Below are 21,486 nucleotides of genomic sequence, written 5' to 3' on the forward strand. Positions count from 1 at the left end.
AGCATTATTATTGTCGGGTCTGTCTACTTGCTCAATGTTTTTGCTTGCTTGAAATTCTGGAATATGCTGGTAAGTTCACTTTATTAGTGTGTGATGATTAGACCTAGCAATTATATCCAAAACCTAATAACCCACCCAACCCACCTATTAATTTGAGAGGTTGGGTTGGGTAAGTTGGGTATTGGGTCAATTTTGGGTTGGATAATAAAAATTCACATATATTTTGGGCGGTTTGAGTATTTGTGTTGGGCACCTATTACCCAACTTATGCTAATTGAATCAAGTGAATAATCAACACAATTTTAAAAGGGTGAATGGTTACTCAAAAGCATCAACTGTAGACTTTTTTTTATTATTTTTTGCTATAAACATCTTTTGTGATTATAACATAATTCGCCAAGCAAGTTAAAATTTTTTTACTTGGCCTATTTTTAATTCCTTGGTTACATACTTAATAGGGTATTACCCTAGATATGGAAAGGCTAGATGTGTTAGAATAATTGCCAGATTCATCGTGACAATGTGAGTTCGAATGTGACTTTTTTTTTTCATTTATATTATCGTCATCAAAATGTGCAGTATGAAGAATTTGAACATTATTAAATTCGAAATTAATTTTGAGACATTAATGTCAACTTACAACTACTCGTGCCCTCGGTGCTTAGTAACTACCACATAACTCATTCATGCTAAAAGATTTTTGTTTTTATAAACCGTATTCTCAATATGTAAAAACTACATAAATCCAAAATTACCATACTTTCTTTGTGAAAATATTAGAATAAAATCTTTTTTTGTGCGATTTGGGTATTTGTGTTGGGCATCCACTTAAAATTTTTTTTTTGTGCGTGAAAACATATTTGAGAGAATTTATGTATCAAAATCTATTAATTAATATATTGGATCATAGGTTTGAGATAGGGCTGCAAACGAGTCGAGTCGAGTCGAGTTTTGGCCTAATCGAGCCGAGTCTCGACATAATTTCATTGAACTCGAACTCGAGCTCGAGCTCGACGAGTTGACAATTTAAAACTCGAACTCGAGCTCGAAAAAATAAAAAATAATTATTTTATTTTTTAAAAAATAAATAAAATAATATTTTTTTTCTTAATAAATAATAAAATATTAAGGATATATATGTAATTTTACTATTAAAATTTAAAAATAAAAAATATATATACTTAAAATAAAAAAATATATATATATACTTAAAATAAAAAAAAAAAAATATATATATATATATATACTCGAGCTCGCGAGCCTCACGAACTTAATATTTTGAGCTCAAGTTCGAGCTCGAGTTTGACTCGAGCCAGCTCGAACTCGACTTGAGCCGCTCGCGAACGGCTCGATTCGTTTGCAGCCCTAGTTTGAGATGACCCAATATGACCCAACCCAAAATTAACTCAATCTAAAGTTGGGGGTTGGGTGTAACCCATTTAAATGAAAACCCAATATTAACCCGTCTAAAATCCATCCAACCCGCCCAATTGCCAGGTATAGTGATGATGAGTGGGCAGTTTAACATTGGATTTGTCTCAAGCTGTCTTTCTATGTGTGTGCAGGTGGGGGGCTGAGAATTGTGATTCAAAGTGAATAGTTTTGCTATATACTGCAGATTGTCGGTTAGATTGATTTCAATAGAAATAGTTTTGATTGTTATGCTATGAAAATTCTTCGTGTTTTCCTTCTATTTAATCGAAATCCTCCTCTTGTGCTTCAAAGTAGAATTTTGTAGTTCAACATATGTAAGCAACTAATCTACACTTTAGGATTGCGACTGTATTGATTCAAACTTAAGTAGTAGTGTAGTACTACCTGGACTCGATTCGAAATAAGATGTACGAGTTCTAATTTGTCGAATCCTTAAATGTTGAACTAGAGCTCATTGAATTTTTATAACTTTTAGCTAGATCAAGTTTTACCTTACTAAAATTGGATCGAATCTAGATTAACTAAACTCAATCAAGCTTGAGTTATATTAATTAATACATTATATAATTAAAACAAGGAATGTGATACACATTTCACATTTTTTTTATTATCTAACATCAACATATGAATTTGATTGAACTCGCCTCCGAGCCTCGTACGTACGTACGGCTCAATTTTGAGCTCGAATTCAAACATTGACCAATCAAATTCATGAATAGATCATCAATTGAGTTAATTCATTTACGCCGCTGAGCTACATTAACACATCCATGCGACCTTCGTCTAGTACACAAGATTAAAGTTCTCGATTCATGTTTTACGGTATCTGAGTTTTGATTTGGGTTCATTTTATAAAAAAAATACACCTAATCCATGGTTGGAAACTTGGAATCCATCACCAAAGCAAATAAATGGGCTAACAATTTCTTCTTTTGTATGTGTATGTGTGTGTGTGTTTTTCTTTTTCCTTTTTTTCGATTTAACAAAAATACAGAATGCGTTTAGATTGCACCTTATTTACACACTGACTTGACTTGCATGCATCATTAGTACATTTTTCAATCACCTTTTTATCTCACATACGTCATATCAAAAAAATACTACAATATTTTTTTTTTAAAAAAAATTATCTCAAAAAATCTCCTATCCAAACACACTCAACGGTACTACACCTTAAGGCTTAAAATTTAAAGGAAACTTTCAAGTGTAAAAAGCCATGACTTTTCACGTGGTGTGAAATTCGGGCCTGTTAATATAGCCCATATTGGGTGCGCATTCACAGGAGTTCTCTCCAGCCCACATACAGCCCGAGCAAATCACTCCCTTTATGCAAACTGAAGGCGCGTCTCTTACTCCACGATTTGTACCGCAAGGAATTCGCTTGAAAATTGGTCCAGCCACTTCTAAACCCTGCGGCTGCCGCCAATAAGTGCTCAAAAACTTCGGCTTCCGACATTGTTATATTATGCTTCAGCTTTCTGGATCTCACCTCCGCCGCAGCAATTCCTCACTAACTCCGTCGCTGTCCTGTTTAGCTTTTACTTATCAGCAATGTTTGCCCGCATTTCCCGGCTTGAGGGGAACCCTACCAGGATTTTCTGCTTCAAATCTCTCCTTCAGTACTACTCCTCCACCTCCACAGCCGTCCCAGCAGCTGCTCTGAAGCCTCAAAACCAATTCTTGGCGGAGTACTTGATAAACTCACTCGGATTCTCAAAGCAAGAAGCCATCTCCGCTTCTAACAAGGTAAAACGCTTGAATTCCATCGAGAAAGATTTCGATTTAGTCGTTGATTTTTTGAAGAAAACGGGACTGAACCAGTCCCAGATCAAAAGCCTTGTTTCCGTGACACCCCAAGTACTTTTGAGCAAAGTGGACAAAACTCTGAAACCCAAGCTCCAAATTCTCCGAGATATTGGCTTATCTGGGTCGGACCTTGTTAAGGTTGTCATGAACTATAGAACCTTTTTTCTATTGGGATTGGATAATCATCTTAAGCACCATGTTAATTATTTGAGAACTGTGTTGGGGAGTGATGAGAAAGTTGCTTTAGCTTTGAAAAAGTATGGTATGTTGCTTGATCATCGTGCCCCCGAAAGGTTAGCATCCACTGTCTCGTTATTGCAGAAGGTGGGGTTTTCTGATGAGAATGTTGTTAGATTTATAATGAGGAATCCGAAGCGAAGTTTGGTAATAAAGCCTGGATGGATAGAGGATATATTGCATAGAGTGGAAAATGAATTGGGGATTCCTCGCGAATCTAGGATGTTCTTCTATGGAATTGAAGCTCTAGCTTCTGTTAGCAAGTCAACACTGGAGATGAAGCTTGATAACTTGAGAAGTTTTGGCTGGCCTGATGAGGAAATATTCCAATTGATTAGGAAGCTACCCTTTATTTTGAACCTGTCGGTGGGTAAAGTAGGAGCAGCTTTAGATTTTTACATGAAGGAACTTGGATGTACTCCGGATTACCTGGCTTCGCGCCCAGTGTTTTTTAGTTTTGACTTGGAGAGAAGGGTTAAGCCAAGAGTTAGAGTTTTGGAGACTCTTAATAAGAAGAAGTTGAACACGAAGAATACAGGCCTTGATAGAGTTTTGGGCATGCCTGAATCAAAGTTTGTGAACAATTTTCTTCTCCCGCACAAGGATATATTACCTAATATGTATGAACAGTATCTAAAGAGTGTTGGACAACAGAAGGCAAAGGAACTCTGGTATGTTTGAGGTGCCACGCTGTCTTCGTTCTTGTGTTTCAAGTGATATGGTTATTCTCTTATTTCTAATTATGTTTGAATAGCTGCAAGGATATATATATTCATATATATATATTCTTGACCCCTTATCAAGGGGTATCGGATGTTATGCCTATTTAACTGTCAACTTTGAGAAGATTGATTCTTTTATCTTTTATAAAGGAATGATATCTTTACTTTGAAGTGGTTGTGGTTTCATAGGTAATTTGTAAGTTAATTGAAAATATTCATCAAGAGAATGTCCTTGTGCATATTAAATTGGACACCCTTCAACGTTTTTGTTGTTTTTGCTATTCCACGTGGATTTATTTTGTTAGAGTAGATTTTTGCAAAACTCTTGTGCTAGCATTTTCTCCTTCCTTTTTCTTGGTAAAGTTAAACAACTATGAGTAGTAATTATCGGTGTATCATATCACACTGTTGACATGTCTTCTGAATTTCTGCAACTGCAGCTAGGCATATCACATCTGTGTGTCTTCTGATACTAGGAAGTATAATTGATTACATAGCATCTCTTTTGTGCCTCATCATTGTCACTGTTTTGATAAGTGCATAGTAGAAAAGAGGTATCGTGAATTACCGGGATGTGTAGATGTCTGGCACAAACTTTGGTATCAGCTCACATAGCATCTAATAAGTATTTTACAAATGACAGCACATGTTCTTGGAATTTTTCTATGGTCAGTGCTTTTAACTAGTTTCCACTTTTCCTTTGTTTTGCTAATCTTAACAGAGTCATTAACCTTGTGTCTGGACAGTGTTAAAGGTGAAGCAGAGTTTCGTCCCAGCAAACATTGTTAAAGGTGAAGCAGAGTTTCGTCCCAGCAAACATTGTTAAAGGTGAAGCACCATTCCATTATAACGGAATGTTAAAGGTGAGGCAAAGTTTCATCAGAGCAACGAAGGCAGGGAGCTTCTGTTTACAATAATGTGATTAGATAAGCATACAGTCCGTTCATTGAGTCTGCCATTGATGTAGAAAATCAGTGTATATCTGGCCATTTGGACCTTTTTGAAAAAGCTTTTGTTTACTAAGGTGTTCACTTTGTGTTTTCCTAACTGGTAGAAAGACATGATTTAGACCAAATGTAAAGGCCGCTGCAGCTGGGAATGCATATTGCAGGTTTCAAATACCTTTAGTGCGTTTTATAGCCTATATTTTCAGGAAGTGAAGCCCCTGCCTGGCACTTCCACACATTTTCATTTGGGTTGATTCTTTAGAAGAAAAGGTGCTTCTGCAAAGTGGAGACTTTAGACCATCTTGTGATCTGCTACTTGTTTATATTCTTTTAAGCCTTGATTAGGTATGCTCAGATTAGATATATACGCCATACTGAATTTACTTCTGACCCCGTTTATGGATCAAAGATGATTGAGTGTGAAAGTAATTGATTTTTTAAGTTGTAAATATCCAATATGGACAGCTAGTTGTCTAAATGTTAAGAGTACAATTAGCAAAATCTGCATTGCAATGTTAAGAGTACGATATGCTCTGCATTTCGGTTAATAATAATAGTTCGCAGTAGTCGTGGCTTAGTTGTTGCTCAGTGGCGTATATTTTTCAGAAAAAGTTTCTTTAAAAGAAAAAACAAGATAAAAATTTTATGACTCTAGTAAACTCATAATATAAAGATGAAACTGACACAAATGCTAAAGATATAGCAATATATATATATATATATATATATATATATATATATTTTCGTGAGTAGAACGAAGGGGTGAATGAGAAAGCCGGGAGGGAAAGGGTCACTTTGATACAATGAAGCAGAGCTCTGATCCAGGCCACAAAAAGTGCTTAATGCCTAGGATACATTTTCCGTGCAAGAGAACTGCAGTTTGTGCAAAGGGATGGTTTTCCATGGCTTAAAAGCTTCATAATTTGAACATCACAAGATCACACGTGAATCAAGATTTTTATGCATTGAACATATTTCAAGTGGTACAATTAGTAGGATCGTGCGATCCTATATACAATCCTACTGGTATTAAGACAAATTTCAATCTTGAGTACGATATGAATCGATATTAATGATCCAGATCGCGATTTTGACAACCATGCTTGCATCAAATGCTTAATGCCTAGGAGATGTATTTTCCGGGCAAGAGAAACTGCAGTTTGTGTCAAGGGATGGTCTGGCCAAGGCTTAAAAAAAGCTTCATACTTTGCTTAGGAGATGCTTTCTGTTTAATTGTCCTCGTAATCCTCTCAGATCATTATATATATATAAATATATGTGCGTACTTTGCATTTGCATATACATATTAATGTGCTATATAATAGAATAGAATAGACCATCATTCCATAGTTTCTTGCAACAATAAATCCATCCCTATTTTCCTCTACTCGAGATCAACAGCACTTTTTCTTCACGTAAACATATTCATCGCAATCTACAGTCACCAAGGTAGACTATGGCAGATCAATACCATCATACCTTGAGTAATTGCAACTCTCTCTTCTTTCTTCTCCTCCTCCTACTCATTGTCATTCCCTGTTCTTCTCTCTCACCACCATCATCATCATCTGACGATCATCATCAGTTGATCAAACCCAACATTGCACCATCCAGTTCCAATCTGCCCTCCCAGTCCTCGCAGTACCAAGTTTATAACTTCAAGAACTCAAAAGTATTTTTCTTGAACCGAAAAGGGTTCAAGAAAAACAAGGGTTTTACGAAAAGCAAGAGAAAGAAGACCAAGAACTTCAGTGTTCCTTCATCCAGCAGGCCATTTTCGGCCATGCTTCCTAAGGGTTACGTGCCTCCTTCAGGTTCTTCTCCATGCCACAATCTGCATCCAAATTCGGTTACTTTCTTCTGTGATCTTTCAACAAAGAGACCTTAGCCATTGATCACAACTCCGAAATCAGTGTATTTACCTCTTGGAAGTCCAGTTGAAGCATGATGATACTAATAGCCGCTTGAGATTTTGTAGTTTGTTGTAATATTACTTTGTAATTCCCATAAACTTTACTTGTTTCAATGAAGGGCAGATGAGCCCTTAAATTAGTATTTTCGTCTTGGAAGTTGGAAGTGCAGTTGAAGCATGAAGGGATTAATAATGGGCAGCTGAGACATTGCAGTTTGTTTCAACATTAATTTGTAGTTTTCATAAATTTTGTACCAGAACTTTCGGCTATTATGATTTGTTTTCTCGCAATCAACAGTTTGTATGATGATAACACACCAGTCCATGCAAAAACCTTAAGAGGCAGCTATAATTATGAGTTGTTTACTGCCATGTATTTGCAAGAGTTTTCTGTTTTTTGTCTTCAAATTAAGAAGAGTTTCAAGTCACTTTTCCTTCCTTTTTGTTTTAATTTTTTCTTCCCCTGCAAAAGATAATAATGTTTCTGTTTTGTAAACTCCTTGTTTTACCATCTTGTTTTTCCAATTTACAGAATCTACACAAAATTTGAACTGAGAAAAGTGGAAAGTTTAAATCAATCAAAATAAAAATACACGACACAACCTGAAATTGCCAACAGTAACATGTAAAGGAAAATTGAAAAAATAGACGACCTTATATTTTTCCAGAAAAAGTGGGAAAAAAAAACCAACAACAGAAAATAGAAACAACTTTAAGAAAGACACTGATCTGAAGTGAAATCCTTGAAAGGTTATCTTTCAAGTTTCTTTTGACATCCTTCCCTATTATGTTTCTTTACTTCATTACAGTCTTAGAAGAGTAACAATGTCAACTTCTAAACTGTACCAATGAAGTCGGTGAAGAGCATATGAGTTTTCGCATGATTTGAGGGGCTTGTTTGATGGGCTAAACCAAGTTTCTTAACTTTTAGTCCATTTATGCAGCCGATGGTCTCCCGTCAACGGTGAAATTTGCAATTTCGTTATATATATATATATATATATATGTATGAGTCAATGGTGCATTTCTTCATGCAAATATATTACTTGCTTGACTAATAGGCATTAGGCAGGAGACCAAATTGAGTTACAGCCCTACGGTTTTCCGCCTAGTTTGTCTTAAATTACAAATTTGCAATTAGAAGTTACTATAATTTATTGTTATTTACAGAATCAAATATAGCCCAGTGATTCAGATCCTTATTCCTTGAGAAAATTTTATTGATATAGTATAAGCGTTATACCTTCACCATCTTTAATCCTATTCCCATCCCAGCTACTTCCATTGAACCTGCCTGCTTTTAATTTTTTCTTTTTTCTGATACGATAGATCTACATTTATTCTATGTTATAGAAAGGGGACTGAAAAAGTCCAAGACAAAACTAGTGGAGACTGAACCACCTACTCACCCATCTGGAACTTGCCTCCTTTTAAGCTTTGTGTCTTTCTGTATAAGAGAATCAGTTGATTAAGCTTACAAGTTTCAAATTTTTGAAAGTCGTTTAGCTTGGAGAAAATATTACTGTAATGCCTCTTAAATAAGCATCTACGTGACACAAATATAGTTGGAAAATTTGTTTGGAGAATATTCTTGAAATAATTTCTAAAATATGCGTCAAATCTGACAACCTTTTGTGAAGTTCTGGCCGTAAACTAGAGCTGGCAATTTGTCCCAAGTCCCAATGGGCTACCCATGCCCAAAGGAACTTTGGGCGGGATGGGTATTATAATTTGATATTGGGTTTAAGTTGGGACACATCCCAACTATACCCATCAATGAATGGGAAAGGGTGGGAAATACTTGGGTACCCATTGGGTTCAAATAGCAAGGGCTCCGTTTGGATTAACTGTTTTTGGGGGGGTGTTTTTGAAATATTTTATTGTAACAGTGTATATGAAAAATTTTTACTATAAAATTTTTTTGAAATATTTGATATACTAATATGGATAGGATGTTTCTTGAGTTATTGTATATTACTGTAACATTGTATTTGAAAAACTTATTTTTTGGAAAAATAGTCAATCCAAACGGACCTTGGCCATCTTGATATATATTAGAATATGGCTGTATATCTATCTTTTCCTTTATTTGTTAATCCAATTTTTGGTGGGAATCTTGAGTATAAAGCACTTGCATGTTTATTTAATAAAACTAAAAGAAATTTAATAAATCAAAAATATTAAAATTTTATAAAAAATAAAAAATGAATTAAAAGAAAAAAGTATGTAGGAAATGAATTTGGGTATTGGGCGGGATCAATCTAAACCCATCCCAAATTGATCCCGCCCAAGTTAGTCCCAAAACACATATGGGTAAGGTTGAGCCCAAACCCATATGACTCGGTTCCATCTCAAACCCAAGCAAATCCCGCCCATCCCACCCATTTTGCCACCTCTACCGTAAACTCTTATAGCTGAATTTAGAAGAAATACGATATTAAAATTCAAATTCTTGATCTCCCAATCAACAAAAACACTTAGAACGTTTATGATAGTCAACAATTTAAGAGGCAGATGGATTTTATATAGAATTCGAGTTGGCAAGAAAATGATAGAAATAGAAATGTAAGGATTTAACCAACACAAAATGTCACATCTCTTTCCTTGGGTGGGGTGCAAAAAATGGGGGTAAGCTTTCTTGTAATGTTGTTATTTTTACCGATTAAACAAACATTAACATGCTACTCATCTTTTCTCTCCTATTCTTTCTTAATTAAGACACACAAACAACACAAAATACAATTTAATCTTTTTTTCTGCCCTTCTCAAACCTAAATTTCCAAACTAAGGCAACTATAATTCTGTGCGATCTCAAAATCGGATTACTATAGACACGGTTTCACTCCAAGTTGTGATTGCCCGCGACTGCCTAAAGGCTCAAATTTTACCGGGTAACACTTGTACGCCTACAAGGCTTTATGGGGGCTTGCGAAGATGCTTATTCGGATTTCGGAGGGGAAATTTCGGGCTTACCTTAATATTTTGCAAATCCACCTAAAGTCTTTCCCTCTACAATTTATTCCGCCGTTGATTTAAATATGGTTGATTATCCCATACCAGCCATTTATAGTCAGTCCAGATACCTTGTATTCCGTTTTATTTACTTAGCTTTGTCTGTGCCCATCATCTGTTTGCTCTTTTGTCCCAGACATTAGAATGTTGGCCTACATTTACAAGATCCATTTGAGTGGCAGCAGGACAGTTTTATGGAGATCCCTCCTTCAATACTCTACTACTTCACCAACTGCGGCACCCCAACATAAGTGTTTGTTGGAAGATTATCTGATAAACTCGCTTGGGTTCTCAAAACCAGAGGCCATCTTTGTTTCAAACAAGGCACCTCGCTTAAAGCCCATCTATCCAAGTTTAGCGGTCAATTTTTTTGAGAATTTGGGATTCAGCAAAACCCACATCAAAATCATTGTTTCTTCCTGTCCTAAAGTACTATGGTCTAATGTGGATAAAACCCTGAAACCAAAAATCAGATTTCTCCAAGACCTGGGAATTTCTGGGCCTGCCCTTGTCAAGTTACTATTGGGTTATAAGCCACTGATTTATAGAGGTTTGGATAGTCACATCAAACCCCGAATTGAGTATTTAAGACAAGTGTTGAATACTGATGAGAGAGTAGTTGTAGCTTTGAAGAAATATGCATTGCTACTCGGTAACATTGAATACGAAAAAGTGGACAACAATGTTCTGTTGTTGCAGAAATATGGCTTTTCAAAGGAGAAGGTCGCCACTTTCATTGCAAACAGTCCCATGCGGATTTTCATGACGAGTCCTGAATGGTTTGAGAAACGGTTGCAATTAGTGGAAAACTATTTGGGGATTCCTCGCGAGTCCGCCATGTTCCCCTATGGGCTTAAAATACTCTGTGGCTTGCGGAAGTCGACAATTGACAAGAAATTTGACATTTTGAGGAGTTATGGCTGGTCTAATGAGGACATACTTCGGATGGTTAGGTGTTTACCTCTATTTTTAGGCCTGTCTGAGACTAGAATGAGAAAATCTTTGGATTATTTCATGAATGAACTTGGATATACTCCTGATTACTTGGCTTTGCGCCCTTTCTTATTTACTTTGAGTCTGGAAAAACGAATTAAGCCAAGGAATGAAGTTTTGAAGATTCTGAGTGAAAAGAATTTGAACACGAGGAAGAGGGACCTTGGTAAAGCTATGTGCTTGACAGAATCGAAGTTTGTGCAGGATTATCTTTTGCCTTACAAGGATGAATTGCCTGATGTGTTTGAGTCCTACATCAAGAAGTTGGAGCAGAAGTATCGGCCACTATGAAATGCTCAAGGTGGCACAATCTCTTTACATTGGTTTGATATGATTCTTGTATTATTCTCCTGACAACTCCTTTTGTCTTTGTCACTATCTTCTTTTTCTCTGTTATCTCTCATTTGGGTACTTTTCATTGAAATATAACTTTTAATAACTCCAATGTTGTGGCCAGATGTAATTCGTTAGTAGTCGTGAATACTATGGTTTTTCTGAGGGACTTCTCATGTGGATGTGTTATTGACAATCATATTATTATGCTGTAAAACCCAAATAATGCAAATTTGAAGAATTCAGTGTAAATACATACTTAAAATATTGAGGATTCATCTACGTATTCTAGCTGCATCAAATGCTAAACTGAGGATGCGTTTGGAACTCTTCATGAAGGAACTCAGATATGCCCCTGATTGCTTGGCATGCCATGCTGTTTTGTTATGTTTCAGTTTTGAATAAGTGAAGCCTTATTTGAAGTTCTGAAATTTCTTAACTCAAAAGGTCATGCTAACTAAAATCTTTCTATATGGAAGATTATCTTCTTTTCCTGATATATAACAATTTTACATCAAAGCCATTGCAAGCTATTATTTTGAGAAACTTCTGTTTTCTTGAGGGACTGCACTTTCTGTGCTCAGATAATGCAGTCAAAGATTTCGTCAGGATGAAATTCCTTACTGTTTGTAGAGAACATAACTAAATAGGGAACATGTTTTCGTGCTTTGTCATTAGATTCTTCTTGTCATTGTCTTGAATGTAATTTTTCTGAAATCAAGGCACTGGGAACTGTATTCTTGACTTATTTGTTGACTTAATGGTAATACTCTAATATGGGTTTGGATCTTAATTCTCCCAACCATGACAACCCTAAAGAGGCTTACACCATGTTGTACTTGATTTTGCAATGACCTGAATTTGTTACATTATGGACCGGTTTCCTGAATGTCGGGTCTCACACCAATGGACCTATAACCCTTATGGTCTGCCGAAAATCACAATATTCAAGCAGAAGAACAACCAAATCAGTCTTGTCTGTTTTTCTTTCATGTGTTCTTTTTTGTTTAATAGTTTTTTCATCTTGCAGTGGCATCTTTTCCTTGGTAGACTAATATGGTACATTGGGCTCTGAACATCTGGGGAAGTTAGGTTGAACCGTTGACAGCGAGCTTGCTCCCAGATTAATGTTCACCTTGGTTGCCACTTCAGTATTTGAAAAGGCTTATACTCTAAGCCCTAAGGGAACACTGCAGAATGGACTCAATCATTCTGCTTTAAAGGTCCCTGCTGCCTGGAGGGGAAAAACAAACTGTTCCTGCTTTCAAGCAGCTTTCAGTTTCATCATTTGAGATTTTCAGAAGCCTAGGTGCTGAAAAGAATTTCCACTGGATTTGCTCCAGATCATTGCCTATTTTCCTCCAACCAAAAGAGGACGATTAGGACTGCACTCTGATGTGCCACTTCAAACCGTGTTTCAGCTTATTTCTTGCACGAGGATAGGCATCCAAACCTTGACATTTTGTCCCATTTACTAGAAGTAAGTAAAGCACCAAGTTGAGAGCATATAAATTGTTGCTGCTAATAGCCTAGTGTTTCTGGGATCATACTGAAATTTTATTCATTTTCCACTCTCTCATCCGCTTGTGTCGTGCATTTCTGCGGATAATGTTTACACGAACCAGTAAGCTGTTCTCAAATATTCAGGAGAATATATACACTAAGGGCCATCTGTCAAAAAACTTTTACCAGTCAATCAGTTATGGCTCCTGAATATTCGGGGTAATAAAAGATATTATTAAACTAGAAATGAGTTGTTTCATTGGCAATAAAAGCTTAGAGAAGGGGTAAGCCGCCTCCTCATTTTTGAAGCTACTCTTGAAAAGTACTCCCTCAATTAGCAATCCGTTTCAATAATACCCAAATCTAGAGGTAACAAATCTTTTTGGCATTGTGTGAAGTAATAGCCCAAATCTTTTTGCATGCCATTGATAAAAGGGATAACGTTGAAACATCTCCTGAGATTTTCGTCAATATTACTTTTTTGTAAGATGTTTGGCTTCTACGAAAAAAAAAAAGTAAGCTTAAAAAGAATTTTAATGGAGAGAGCATAGTTTCATTCCACAACTGCACTTTTTAATGGTCGGTAGATTAGCGTCGAAAAATTAAACTATCAAACACACAGGCTCCTAAATTGGTGCTAAAGTTTTATGCATTTTTCTTTTAAATGATAGAGTAAAATTTTTTATTTTAAAAAAAGAAAAAAAGGAAAAGAAATATGCCAAACCTTTTTGATGAAAAAATATTCCACAAGATAAGCCCAGACACTAGGGTAAAGGTGTCAAATGAGGGTTGTGTGATGCTGATAGGGCGACAAGAACGATAAGTGATATTCTAAAAGTATAGGGGTGCTAAGTGATATTACTCGAAACTTTAAGGAAGGAATCTGGAATTATGCCTTGATAAAATGAAGAAAATCCTCGTAGTTTACCGGACCCATATTTTTTTCCTGTGTGGTGTCTGTCCTAATGCAATCATGACGCCCCAAAAAAAAAAGGAAAACGAAAAAAAGGCATTAAAGCGCAAGCTTTCCGCACAAGCATGAAGGCGCAAGTTTTCACTGGCTGACATTCTACGGCTTTAGGGAGCCATGCTGAAGATACATTTTCAATATTTGAAGTTTTGCAGGCCTTGAATTTTTTTAAACCGCAGCTCCGCCGCCATGGCAATCCTATATTAATCATTGACAGGTACAACTAAATGTTTGTTTTGTCCGTGCCTATCAGCTGTTTGCTTTTTGTCCCAGACAGAGAATATGATGACTTACGTGTCCAAGATTCAGTTCAGTGGCAGCAGAACCGTTTCCTTCAGATGCCTTCTTCACTACTCTACCACTTCAAACACGGCGCAGCTGGAGAAAAACAGTTTTTTGGAAGAATATCTGTTAAACTCTCTTGGGTTCTCGAAACAAGAGGCTGTTTCTGCTTTGAAGAAGGTTAATCGCACAAAGCCCATCAAAAAAGACCCAAATTTAGTCGTCAATTATTTTGAGAATTTGGGTCTGAACAAATACCACATCAAAAGCATTGTTTCTTCCTACCCCAAAGTGCTGTTATGTGAGGTGGACAAATCCCTCAAACCAAAAATCAGGTTTCTTCAAGACCTGGGCGTTTCTGGGCCAGCCCTGATCAAGGTAATCTTGGCTTGTAAACAACTCATTTGGGGTAGAGGTTTGGATGGTCACTTTAAACCCCGCATTAACTACTTGAGAGAATTGTTGGGTACTGATGAGAAGGTAGTTCTAGCTTTGAAGAAATATGCTTTGCTGCTTGGTCCTATTGAGTGCGAAAAAGTGGACAAAAATGTCCTGTTGTTGCAGAATTATGGCTTTTCAAAGGAGAAGATTGCCGCTTTCATTGCAAACAATCCTAGACACATTTTCTTGACGACCCCTGAACGGATTGAGGAGAAATTGCGTCTAGTGGAAAATTTTTTGGGGATTCCACGAGAGTCAACCATGTTCTATTATGGGGTTCAGATACTATGTGGCAGGCAGAAGTCAACAATCGACAACAAATTTGACATCCTGAGGAGTTATGGCTGGTCTAATGTGCATATCTTTAAAATGGTTAGGCGTTTACCTCTAACTTTAACCATGTCTGGGAATAGAATGAGAAAATCTTTGGATTATTTCATGAATGAACTTGGATATACTCCTGCTTACTTGGCTTCGCGCCCTTTCTTATTTACTTTGAGTTTGGAAAAACGAGTTAAGCCAAGGAATGAAGTTTTGAAGATTCTAAATGAAAAGAATAAGAGCACGAGGAAGGGGGACCTTTGTCAAGTTGTGTGCTTGAGAGAATTGAAGTTTGTGCAGGATTATCTTTTACCTTACAAGGATGAATTTCCCAACATGTTTGAGTCCTATGTCAGAAATGTTGGTGCACAGCAGATTGGAACACTATGAAATGCTTAAGGTGACACAATCTCTTTCGTTGCATATTTATGTGATGTGGTTCTTGTATTATTGTTCTGGCAAGTCCTCTTGTGGTTGCTATTATCATCTTCTTGATAAGCTTCTTTTGGGTGCTTTTGGTGGAAAAATTACTTTTAGTAGCTCCAATTTGTGGCTGGACGCAATTTTTCATGATTCATGAACACTGAGTTTTTCAAAAGCACTTACTAACGGGTTGTCGTGATTGACAATCATATTAGGCTATGAAACCCATTATATAGAGAAGATGTAAATTTGAAGAAATCAGTATGAATACATAAAGTCCCATTGGTGCTTTTTGTTATCTGTAAATCGAGATTTGTGTTATTTTGTAGTGTTGACTCGTGGATAACATTACCTTTCTTTGATGGATACTGAATTCTGTTTTGACTTCTGGAACAACTGGACCTGAATTCCATGAGTATTGAATCATGCGATGTGACAGTACAAATCTGCTTAGACCCCTTTTTGTTTGTAGATATTTATTATGTCAAGATACGTAACAAAGACAAAAAAAGAAAGACGAATTGACGTTAGGCGGAAGTTTTACTACGTCATAATTTTATCAAACAGCTGCATCAATTGTTGCCAGGGTACTCGTCTAAGATCTGAGAACAGGATAAATGAGATGATAATAAGTACAGCAATTTCTTTTAAACTCTTTCATTCTCCTTTCTTGGCCTTACAATTTCTCCTCCATTTTCTATTTTCTTCACTAAATCCTGATTGTTTTATTGTTTCACTAAGAACTGATTGTTTGGTCCCAAATTACGCTCATTTATTTTGAGAGCAAGTTTGCCTTTGGGTTTGATCTTATGCAGCTCGTCCCGCGAGACTCAAAGGTACGAAGTTGATATGTTACACGATTGTAGGTACAGAGGTCCACGCAGATTGGGTTCCAGTAAGCATACGCATTGCAGCTCTCCAGCAGCATTTGGTTTCTTGCCAGTAGTTCCAGCAATTCGAGCAGCTGCAGCATTTGCACCATCTCTAAGCCAGCTCAATTTTTTTGAAAGGAAAGATGCTCTAAAGAAGTGTTATTGTGGTCCTAGCCTTCAGCATTTCGCCAACATAATTTGGACAAGTAAACATTGACTGAAAGTGTCCGTGTACATTCTGGCTGCTCTATTTCTAATGATGTGCATGTCAAAGCTTTGGATTGTCGCTTTCCGTTTTGGTCTTGATAACGTGTAGGAGTATTTGCATGAGCGAATATCCTAGAAGCTGGATTGCAAATATCAAGAAATGGTATGCCAAAACTGAACCCAAAAGTGGCTGAGCGTATTTTCCCCCAGTCATGTTCATCTCGTATTTGCTAATTACTCCGCTGTTAATTTTGCAATAAAGCGGAATTAAATCTGAAAAGCAACGAACGAGGAATGACAAGGATACAAAATAACTTGTTTTTCTGCGATTATTACATAATAAATTGTGTTGCGAAAATAATCATACCAAACCGCTGAGATATGATATCGACAATTTACTGTAAGGGTTCCAGTCAAATAACCCCCAAAGATAACCTCGGGTTAGGCACATATCCTCGTACCCATCCAGAAGAGTGACTAACTAACAGGGGCGTGTTCTGCCGTCACGAATTGCATCGATTCCTAGGTTTCTGCTCGCTGGAATTGTGGCGGCCTTGCCTCTCCCTTGTATGGCTGGCCGGCACTAGCAGGTGAGCAGTACAGTGCAAATGTTTGCTCGCGTATCCAGCAAGCTTCACGTCCATGGCCGCGGCAGTCCTTTCTTCTTCAAATCCCTCCTAGATTACTGCTCCACCCCAGCCGCACTAGTCGCCGCCCCTCAAACAAAGAAAATTACGCCTACCACTGGTAGCTTCTTGGAAGAATGCTTGATAAACTCACTTGGGTTCTCAAAACAAGAAGCCATCTCCGCTTTAAGTAAGTTAATCCGCTTGAATGCCATCAAGAAAGATCCCAATTTAGTCATCAATTTCTTGTTTAATTTGGGTTTAACAAAAACCGACATCAAAAAAGTTATTTCCAAGAGCCCCCAGTTACTACTCTCCAGCGTCGAGAAAACCCTTAAACCAAAAATCAGCTATCTCCAAACACTCGGCCTGTCAGGGTACGAGCTCGTCAAATTGGTAGTGAGGTATCACCGAATTTTCTTCAGAGGGTTAGATAATCATCTTGTTCCCCGGATTGAGTGCCTGAGAAAATTGTTGGGAGATGATGAGAAAGTAGTTTTAGCTTTGAGGAAGATTGTTTTCGTGCCTAGTAATAATGCGGTAGAGAGAATGGAACAAAATGTTGCAGTGTTGCAGAATAATGGATTTTCTAATGATTTCATTGCCAAATTTGTTCTCAAAAGTCCCACCCTTTTCATTGCAAAGAGTGAAAAATTGCAGGAGGTGTTGCACCGGCTTGAACATGATTGGGGGATTCCTCGCGATACTAACATGTTTGCTCAGGGAATTGATGTGCTATGTTCTGGTAGTAAATCAAAAATTGATATGAAGTTTGAGATTTTAAGGAGTTATGGTTGGTCCAATTCAGAGATAATCAGAATGGTTAGGAGTTTACCTCGTGTTCTGGATACGTCCCATTCTAAGATGAGAAAAATCCTAGATTATTTCATGAAGGAGGTTGGATTTAGTGCTGATTACTTGGCTTCCCGACGTTCGGTTTTCACCTTTAGTTTGGAAGGCAGGGTGAAGCCCAGGCATGAAGTTTTGAAAATTCTGAATGACAAGAAGTTGAGCAAAGCCGGTCTTGTTAACATTTTGTCTTTGTCAGAATTGCAGTTTCAGAACAGGTGTCTTCTCCCTTACAAGGATATTTTACCTGACATGTATGAGTCATATTTGAAGAAGGTTGGTAGCCGGAAAAAGCAACTTTGATGTGCTTGAAGTAACAGACTGTTTCAGTTTGTCATGTCATGTATTCTGTCAATGAAGTTATTGTGAATTTTGGTTTTTTCTGCTTTTTCTCCACTGGGGTACTTGTTGGAAGTTTAGCTTGGCATACAACAATTAGTAGAAATATTGTCTGATTAGTTTAGAAGAATACATACATAGGTTGGCTTCCTCCTTGCAGTAGGGGGTGCTTAGGTCAAAGGGATTTCTAATGAGACAATTTTCTTTTACAGCATATTTGTCAGATTACCACCTGCTACTTAAAATGGATTTGGTGACTGGCATATATCCTGTGAAGGTATGTCTTTGGTAATATCCTGGTATTTCTATGGCTTGGAATATGCATGTCTTAGTTTGCCATTGACTGGTGTAGTTCACGAGGTGTTCAATTCAAATAATGTGTAGTGAGTGAAGGTGGTGACTCTAAATTTTATATGGACAGGCAGATTATTGATTTTTAAAGCATATATGGTTCAGTGATGTTTTCTGATTCATGATAACAGGTAACATATTGTCTTACATCAGACATTGCCACATAGAAACAAGATCCATAGGACAGAGCGCGACTTTCTTTTGAATTGGTGGAATCCCTTGTCAAGTCAATCAGGCCATCTCTGTCTCAAATAAGGTAAGATAGAAACCAACCAAAAGAAATCCTGATTTAGTTGTCAATTTTTTTCAAGACATGGGTTTAAACAATACCCAGATCAAAAGTCTCATTTCCTCTTACCCAGGATTGCTATTTTTCCATCCGGTGAAGATCTTAAAACGCAAAGTTTAGGTCCTTCAAGACCTTGGCTTATCTGGGTTGGACGTCATCAAGGTTATTACGTTGTATAAAACATTTTGGGTTGGGTTGAAGGATTGGATTATCATATTAAACGCTGTATTAATTATTGGAGAGAGTTCTTGGGTAGTGACGAAAATGTGGCCATGGCTTTAAAGAATCATGTGAGATTGCTCGATTATTGTGTGCTGTGGAAAATGGATGAAATTAGGAATTATGGGCTCTCATAAGGAAAATGTTTTCAAATTTACATTGAGGAACTCCTATGAAGTTACGTGACATTGAGTATTTTCAGAACATATTGGTTAGAGTGGAAAATGAATTTGGGATTCCTCGCGATTCCACTATGTTTTACTATAGAGTTGAAGTTTTATCTAGACTTTGATAGTCAACAATTGAAATGAGATTTGGTTTATTAAGGGGTTTTGGTTGGACAGATGCAAATGCACATACAATGTTTAGGGACCTTCCTTATACTTTAGGTATATCATAAGATAGGATAAGAAAGACTTTGAACTTTTTCATGCATGAAGTTGGATATACCGCTGACTATTTGGATTCTGATCCAGTGCGGTTCTGTTTGGATAAGGACAAATGGGTAAAGCCTAGGTACAAAATTCTCAAATTTCTGAATGAGAAGAAGTTGAACAAGAGGGCAGCAAGCTTTTATACTGCCCTGTGCTTATCGGGGTAAAAGTTTCTCAAGGTTTATCTTCTGCCCTACAATGATAATATTCCTGATCGTTAGAAATTATGTGTGCAAATTACTGGAAAGAAGAAGACAAGGAAAACTTTGACCTTCTTCGAGGTAACACACTTTCTTTCATTGGTGGTTCATGTGATATTAATCTTGGCTCTTTTTTATGTTTGCTTATTTTTCTGGTGGCTATTATTGAGTGGTTAGTTTTAATTCTGAATTCACTGCAGCATTATCACGTGAATGATGGATAACAGGAATAGGTTGCTTTTCCATGTTACATGCTTTGGTGCTTAGCTCCAAGGAACTGTCTTGATACCTCATCATCTGAAAGTGTGATTATACTCTTAGCTGGTGAAAATCCAAAGTTTCTGCAGTCTTTCTAAGATTTTATGAGTCAATACTTATACCAATATTACTCTTGGTTGTTTATGCATAGTGTTCTGATCGGTAAATGTTCAGTAATGGAAATAACAGGCACCAAGATTTCTGTGTAGTGCTTTACACTGTGGCTATTATTGACATCAGGGAGATAATGCCACAGGTCATTGGATTTTGTGGGATGTTTCATATGATTCATTAATGATTAACTAGAAAGAAGATGCGCAGGAAAGAATGACTTTCTTTTGCCTTATTAGGAGTTGCGATTTAAATTTTTTTTTGTTGATTGCTAACTGATTTTTACTGCTTTTGCAAATTAGAGGAGTTTCTATGCTGGAAACCAACATGTTGTTTCTGTTTTAAGCAAGTTTGAAGTACTATTGAAACACCTCCCTCTAGGTGCCCACTGTTGGCGGCAAGTTTTGCTGGCAAATGATGTCAAACCTCTAGGTCTGACCAGAAATTTTGAATCCTCCAAATGCCAAAAGGTCGCTCTGGTCTGTGTACCAGACTTTCCTGTGAGGAGAATTCCAGAAAATTCATTCTAATTTGTCTTTTTCTTGCACATCAGAACAAGCCTGTCTGATTGTAGATCATTAGGATTATTATTTTATAGTTCTGTAGTGCATTTGCTGGTTCTTAACTTGTGTTTGATTGCCCAGGAATTGATTTAGCAGTTGGCTATGGGCTATAGAAGTGCAGATGATCGATTCATCATGCACTTTAAAGAAGTTGCATACTCAGAACCGTGTTTCCAGTGTGGACAGAACCCTGAGACCTAGAGTCAAAGTTTCTCCTGGACCATGGCATATCTGGGGCAAGCCTAGTTAACGTGGTTGTACCTTATAAAAGCTTCATGTCTACAGTTGACATGAAATTCGCTATATTTAGAAATTTTGGCTGGACAGACGTGGTTATAGTACTGAAAATGGTTGAGGGTTCATCCGAGTATTCAAATGCATGGTTAATTCTTCATCAACATTCAACAGCCCCTAATTCTAGAGATGAAAATTATTTTTGCTTTCTGAAGTGATAGATTGATTAAAGCAGTCATCTGGATCTTGCTTTCTAGAATCGTCTACCTTTCACATCCAAGCATCCCAAAAACATGAAAAAACAGGATACAGAAAGAACATAGCAAATATATAGCATCACCAGTATAGTAGTAAACTATGTCCTAATGAAATGATGCTATGATTTTATTTGCAGGTACTCAAAAGATATCCCAAAAAAAAAAAGTTTTCAATAAAAAAAAGATACCCAAAAGAAAAAAATTAAGCAGCTTTGAAAAAGGTTTCAGAACAAGTATCTTCTCCCATACTAGGATATTTTGCCAGACGTATGAATCGAATCATATTTGTAAAGGGTTGGAGCACAAAAGATTAAGCCACTTTGATGTGCTCAAGGTCTGCA

The 21,486-nt window shown here is 37.0% G+C and overlaps 4 protein-coding genes across 12 annotated transcripts; all 4 read left to right on the forward strand.

The window, feature by feature from the left end:
• The first annotated feature begins 2,867 nt into the window (after nucleotides 1-2,867).
• LOC113749465 (transcription termination factor MTERF4, chloroplastic-like) lies at nucleotides 2,868-5,331 on the forward strand. The gene is made up of 2 exons (XM_027293213.1): nucleotides 2,868-4,148; nucleotides 4,946-5,331. Exons 1-2 carry the CDS (start codon nucleotides 2,986-2,988, stop codon nucleotides 4,986-4,988), a joined length of 1,206 nt encoding a protein of 401 aa, XP_027149014.1. The 5' UTR covers nucleotides 2,868-2,985; the 3' UTR covers nucleotides 4,989-5,331.
• A 4,585-nt stretch (nucleotides 5,332-9,916) lies between these two features.
• On the forward strand, nucleotides 9,917-12,981 carry LOC113749565 (transcription termination factor MTERF4, chloroplastic-like). Its single transcript, XM_027293347.1, has 2 exons — nucleotides 9,917-11,364; nucleotides 12,427-12,981. Exon 1 carries the CDS (start codon nucleotides 10,215-10,217, stop codon nucleotides 11,352-11,354), a length of 1,140 nt encoding a protein of 379 aa, XP_027149148.1. The 5' UTR covers nucleotides 9,917-10,214; the 3' UTR covers nucleotides 11,355-11,364; nucleotides 12,427-12,981.
• Nucleotides 12,982-13,865: 884 nt separating this feature from the next.
• On the forward strand, nucleotides 13,866-16,500 carry LOC113748730 (transcription termination factor MTERF4, chloroplastic-like). 3 transcript variants are annotated; one of them, XM_027292277.1, is made up of 2 exons: nucleotides 13,866-15,313; nucleotides 16,152-16,500. In XM_027292277.1, exon 1 carries the CDS (start codon nucleotides 14,152-14,154, stop codon nucleotides 15,301-15,303), a length of 1,152 nt encoding a protein of 383 aa, XP_027148078.1. In that variant the 5' UTR covers nucleotides 13,866-14,151; the 3' UTR covers nucleotides 15,304-15,313; nucleotides 16,152-16,500. The 3 variants fall into 3 exon arrangements, with proteins under 3 accessions (XP_027148078.1, XP_027148077.1, XP_027148080.1); XM_027292276.1 differs by having other exon boundaries at nucleotides 16,203-16,500; XM_027292279.1 differs by having other exon boundaries at nucleotides 16,209-16,500.
• A 358-nt stretch (nucleotides 16,501-16,858) lies between these two features.
• Nucleotides 16,859-21,102, forward strand: LOC113748897 (transcription termination factor MTERF4, chloroplastic-like). Of its 7 annotated transcripts, none has more exons than XR_003464480.1 (5): nucleotides 16,859-18,166; nucleotides 18,442-18,506; nucleotides 18,712-18,836; nucleotides 18,943-20,591; nucleotides 20,736-21,102. XR_003464480.1 is itself a non-coding variant. In XM_027292488.1 (2 exons), exons 1-2 carry the CDS (start codon nucleotides 17,024-17,026, stop codon nucleotides 20,745-20,747), a joined length of 1,155 nt encoding a protein of 384 aa, XP_027148289.1. In that variant the 5' UTR covers nucleotides 16,859-17,023; the 3' UTR covers nucleotides 20,748-21,102. The 7 variants fall into 7 exon arrangements, 1 of the variants encoding a protein (XP_027148289.1); XR_003464479.1 differs by having other exon boundaries at nucleotides 18,943-19,803; XR_003464478.1 differs by having other exon boundaries at nucleotides 18,943-21,102.
• The last annotated feature ends 384 nt before the right edge of the window (nucleotides 21,103-21,486 follow it).

This window comes from Coffea eugenioides, chromosome 10 (genome assembly GCF_003713205.1).
Source record: "Coffea eugenioides isolate CCC68of chromosome 10, Ceug_1.0, whole genome shotgun sequence".
Lineage (NCBI taxonomy): Eukaryota > Viridiplantae > Streptophyta > Magnoliopsida > Gentianales > Rubiaceae > Coffea > Coffea eugenioides.

What these genes read in the sequence shown, in the direction of transcription:
- LOC113748730 (XM_027292277.1), top strand. Translation starts at nt 14,152, where the DNA reads ATGATGACTTACGTGTCCAAGATTCAGTTCAGTGGCAGCAGAACCGTT.
- LOC113749465 (XM_027293213.1), top strand. Translation starts at nt 2,986, where the DNA reads ATGTTTGCCCGCATTTCCCGGCTTGAGGGGAACCCTACCAGGATTTTC. An exon ending in CAGAAGGCAAAGGAACTCTG is followed by an intron (nt 4,149 to 4,945) that starts GTATGTTTGAGG and finishes GTGTCTGGACAG; the next exon opens with TGTTAAAGGTGAAGCAGAGT.
- LOC113749565 (XM_027293347.1), top strand. Translation starts at nt 10,215, where the DNA reads ATGTTGGCCTACATTTACAAGATCCATTTGAGTGGCAGCAGGACAGTT.
- LOC113748897 (XM_027292488.1), top strand. Translation starts at nt 17,024, where the DNA reads ATGTTTGCTCGCGTATCCAGCAAGCTTCACGTCCATGGCCGCGGCAGT.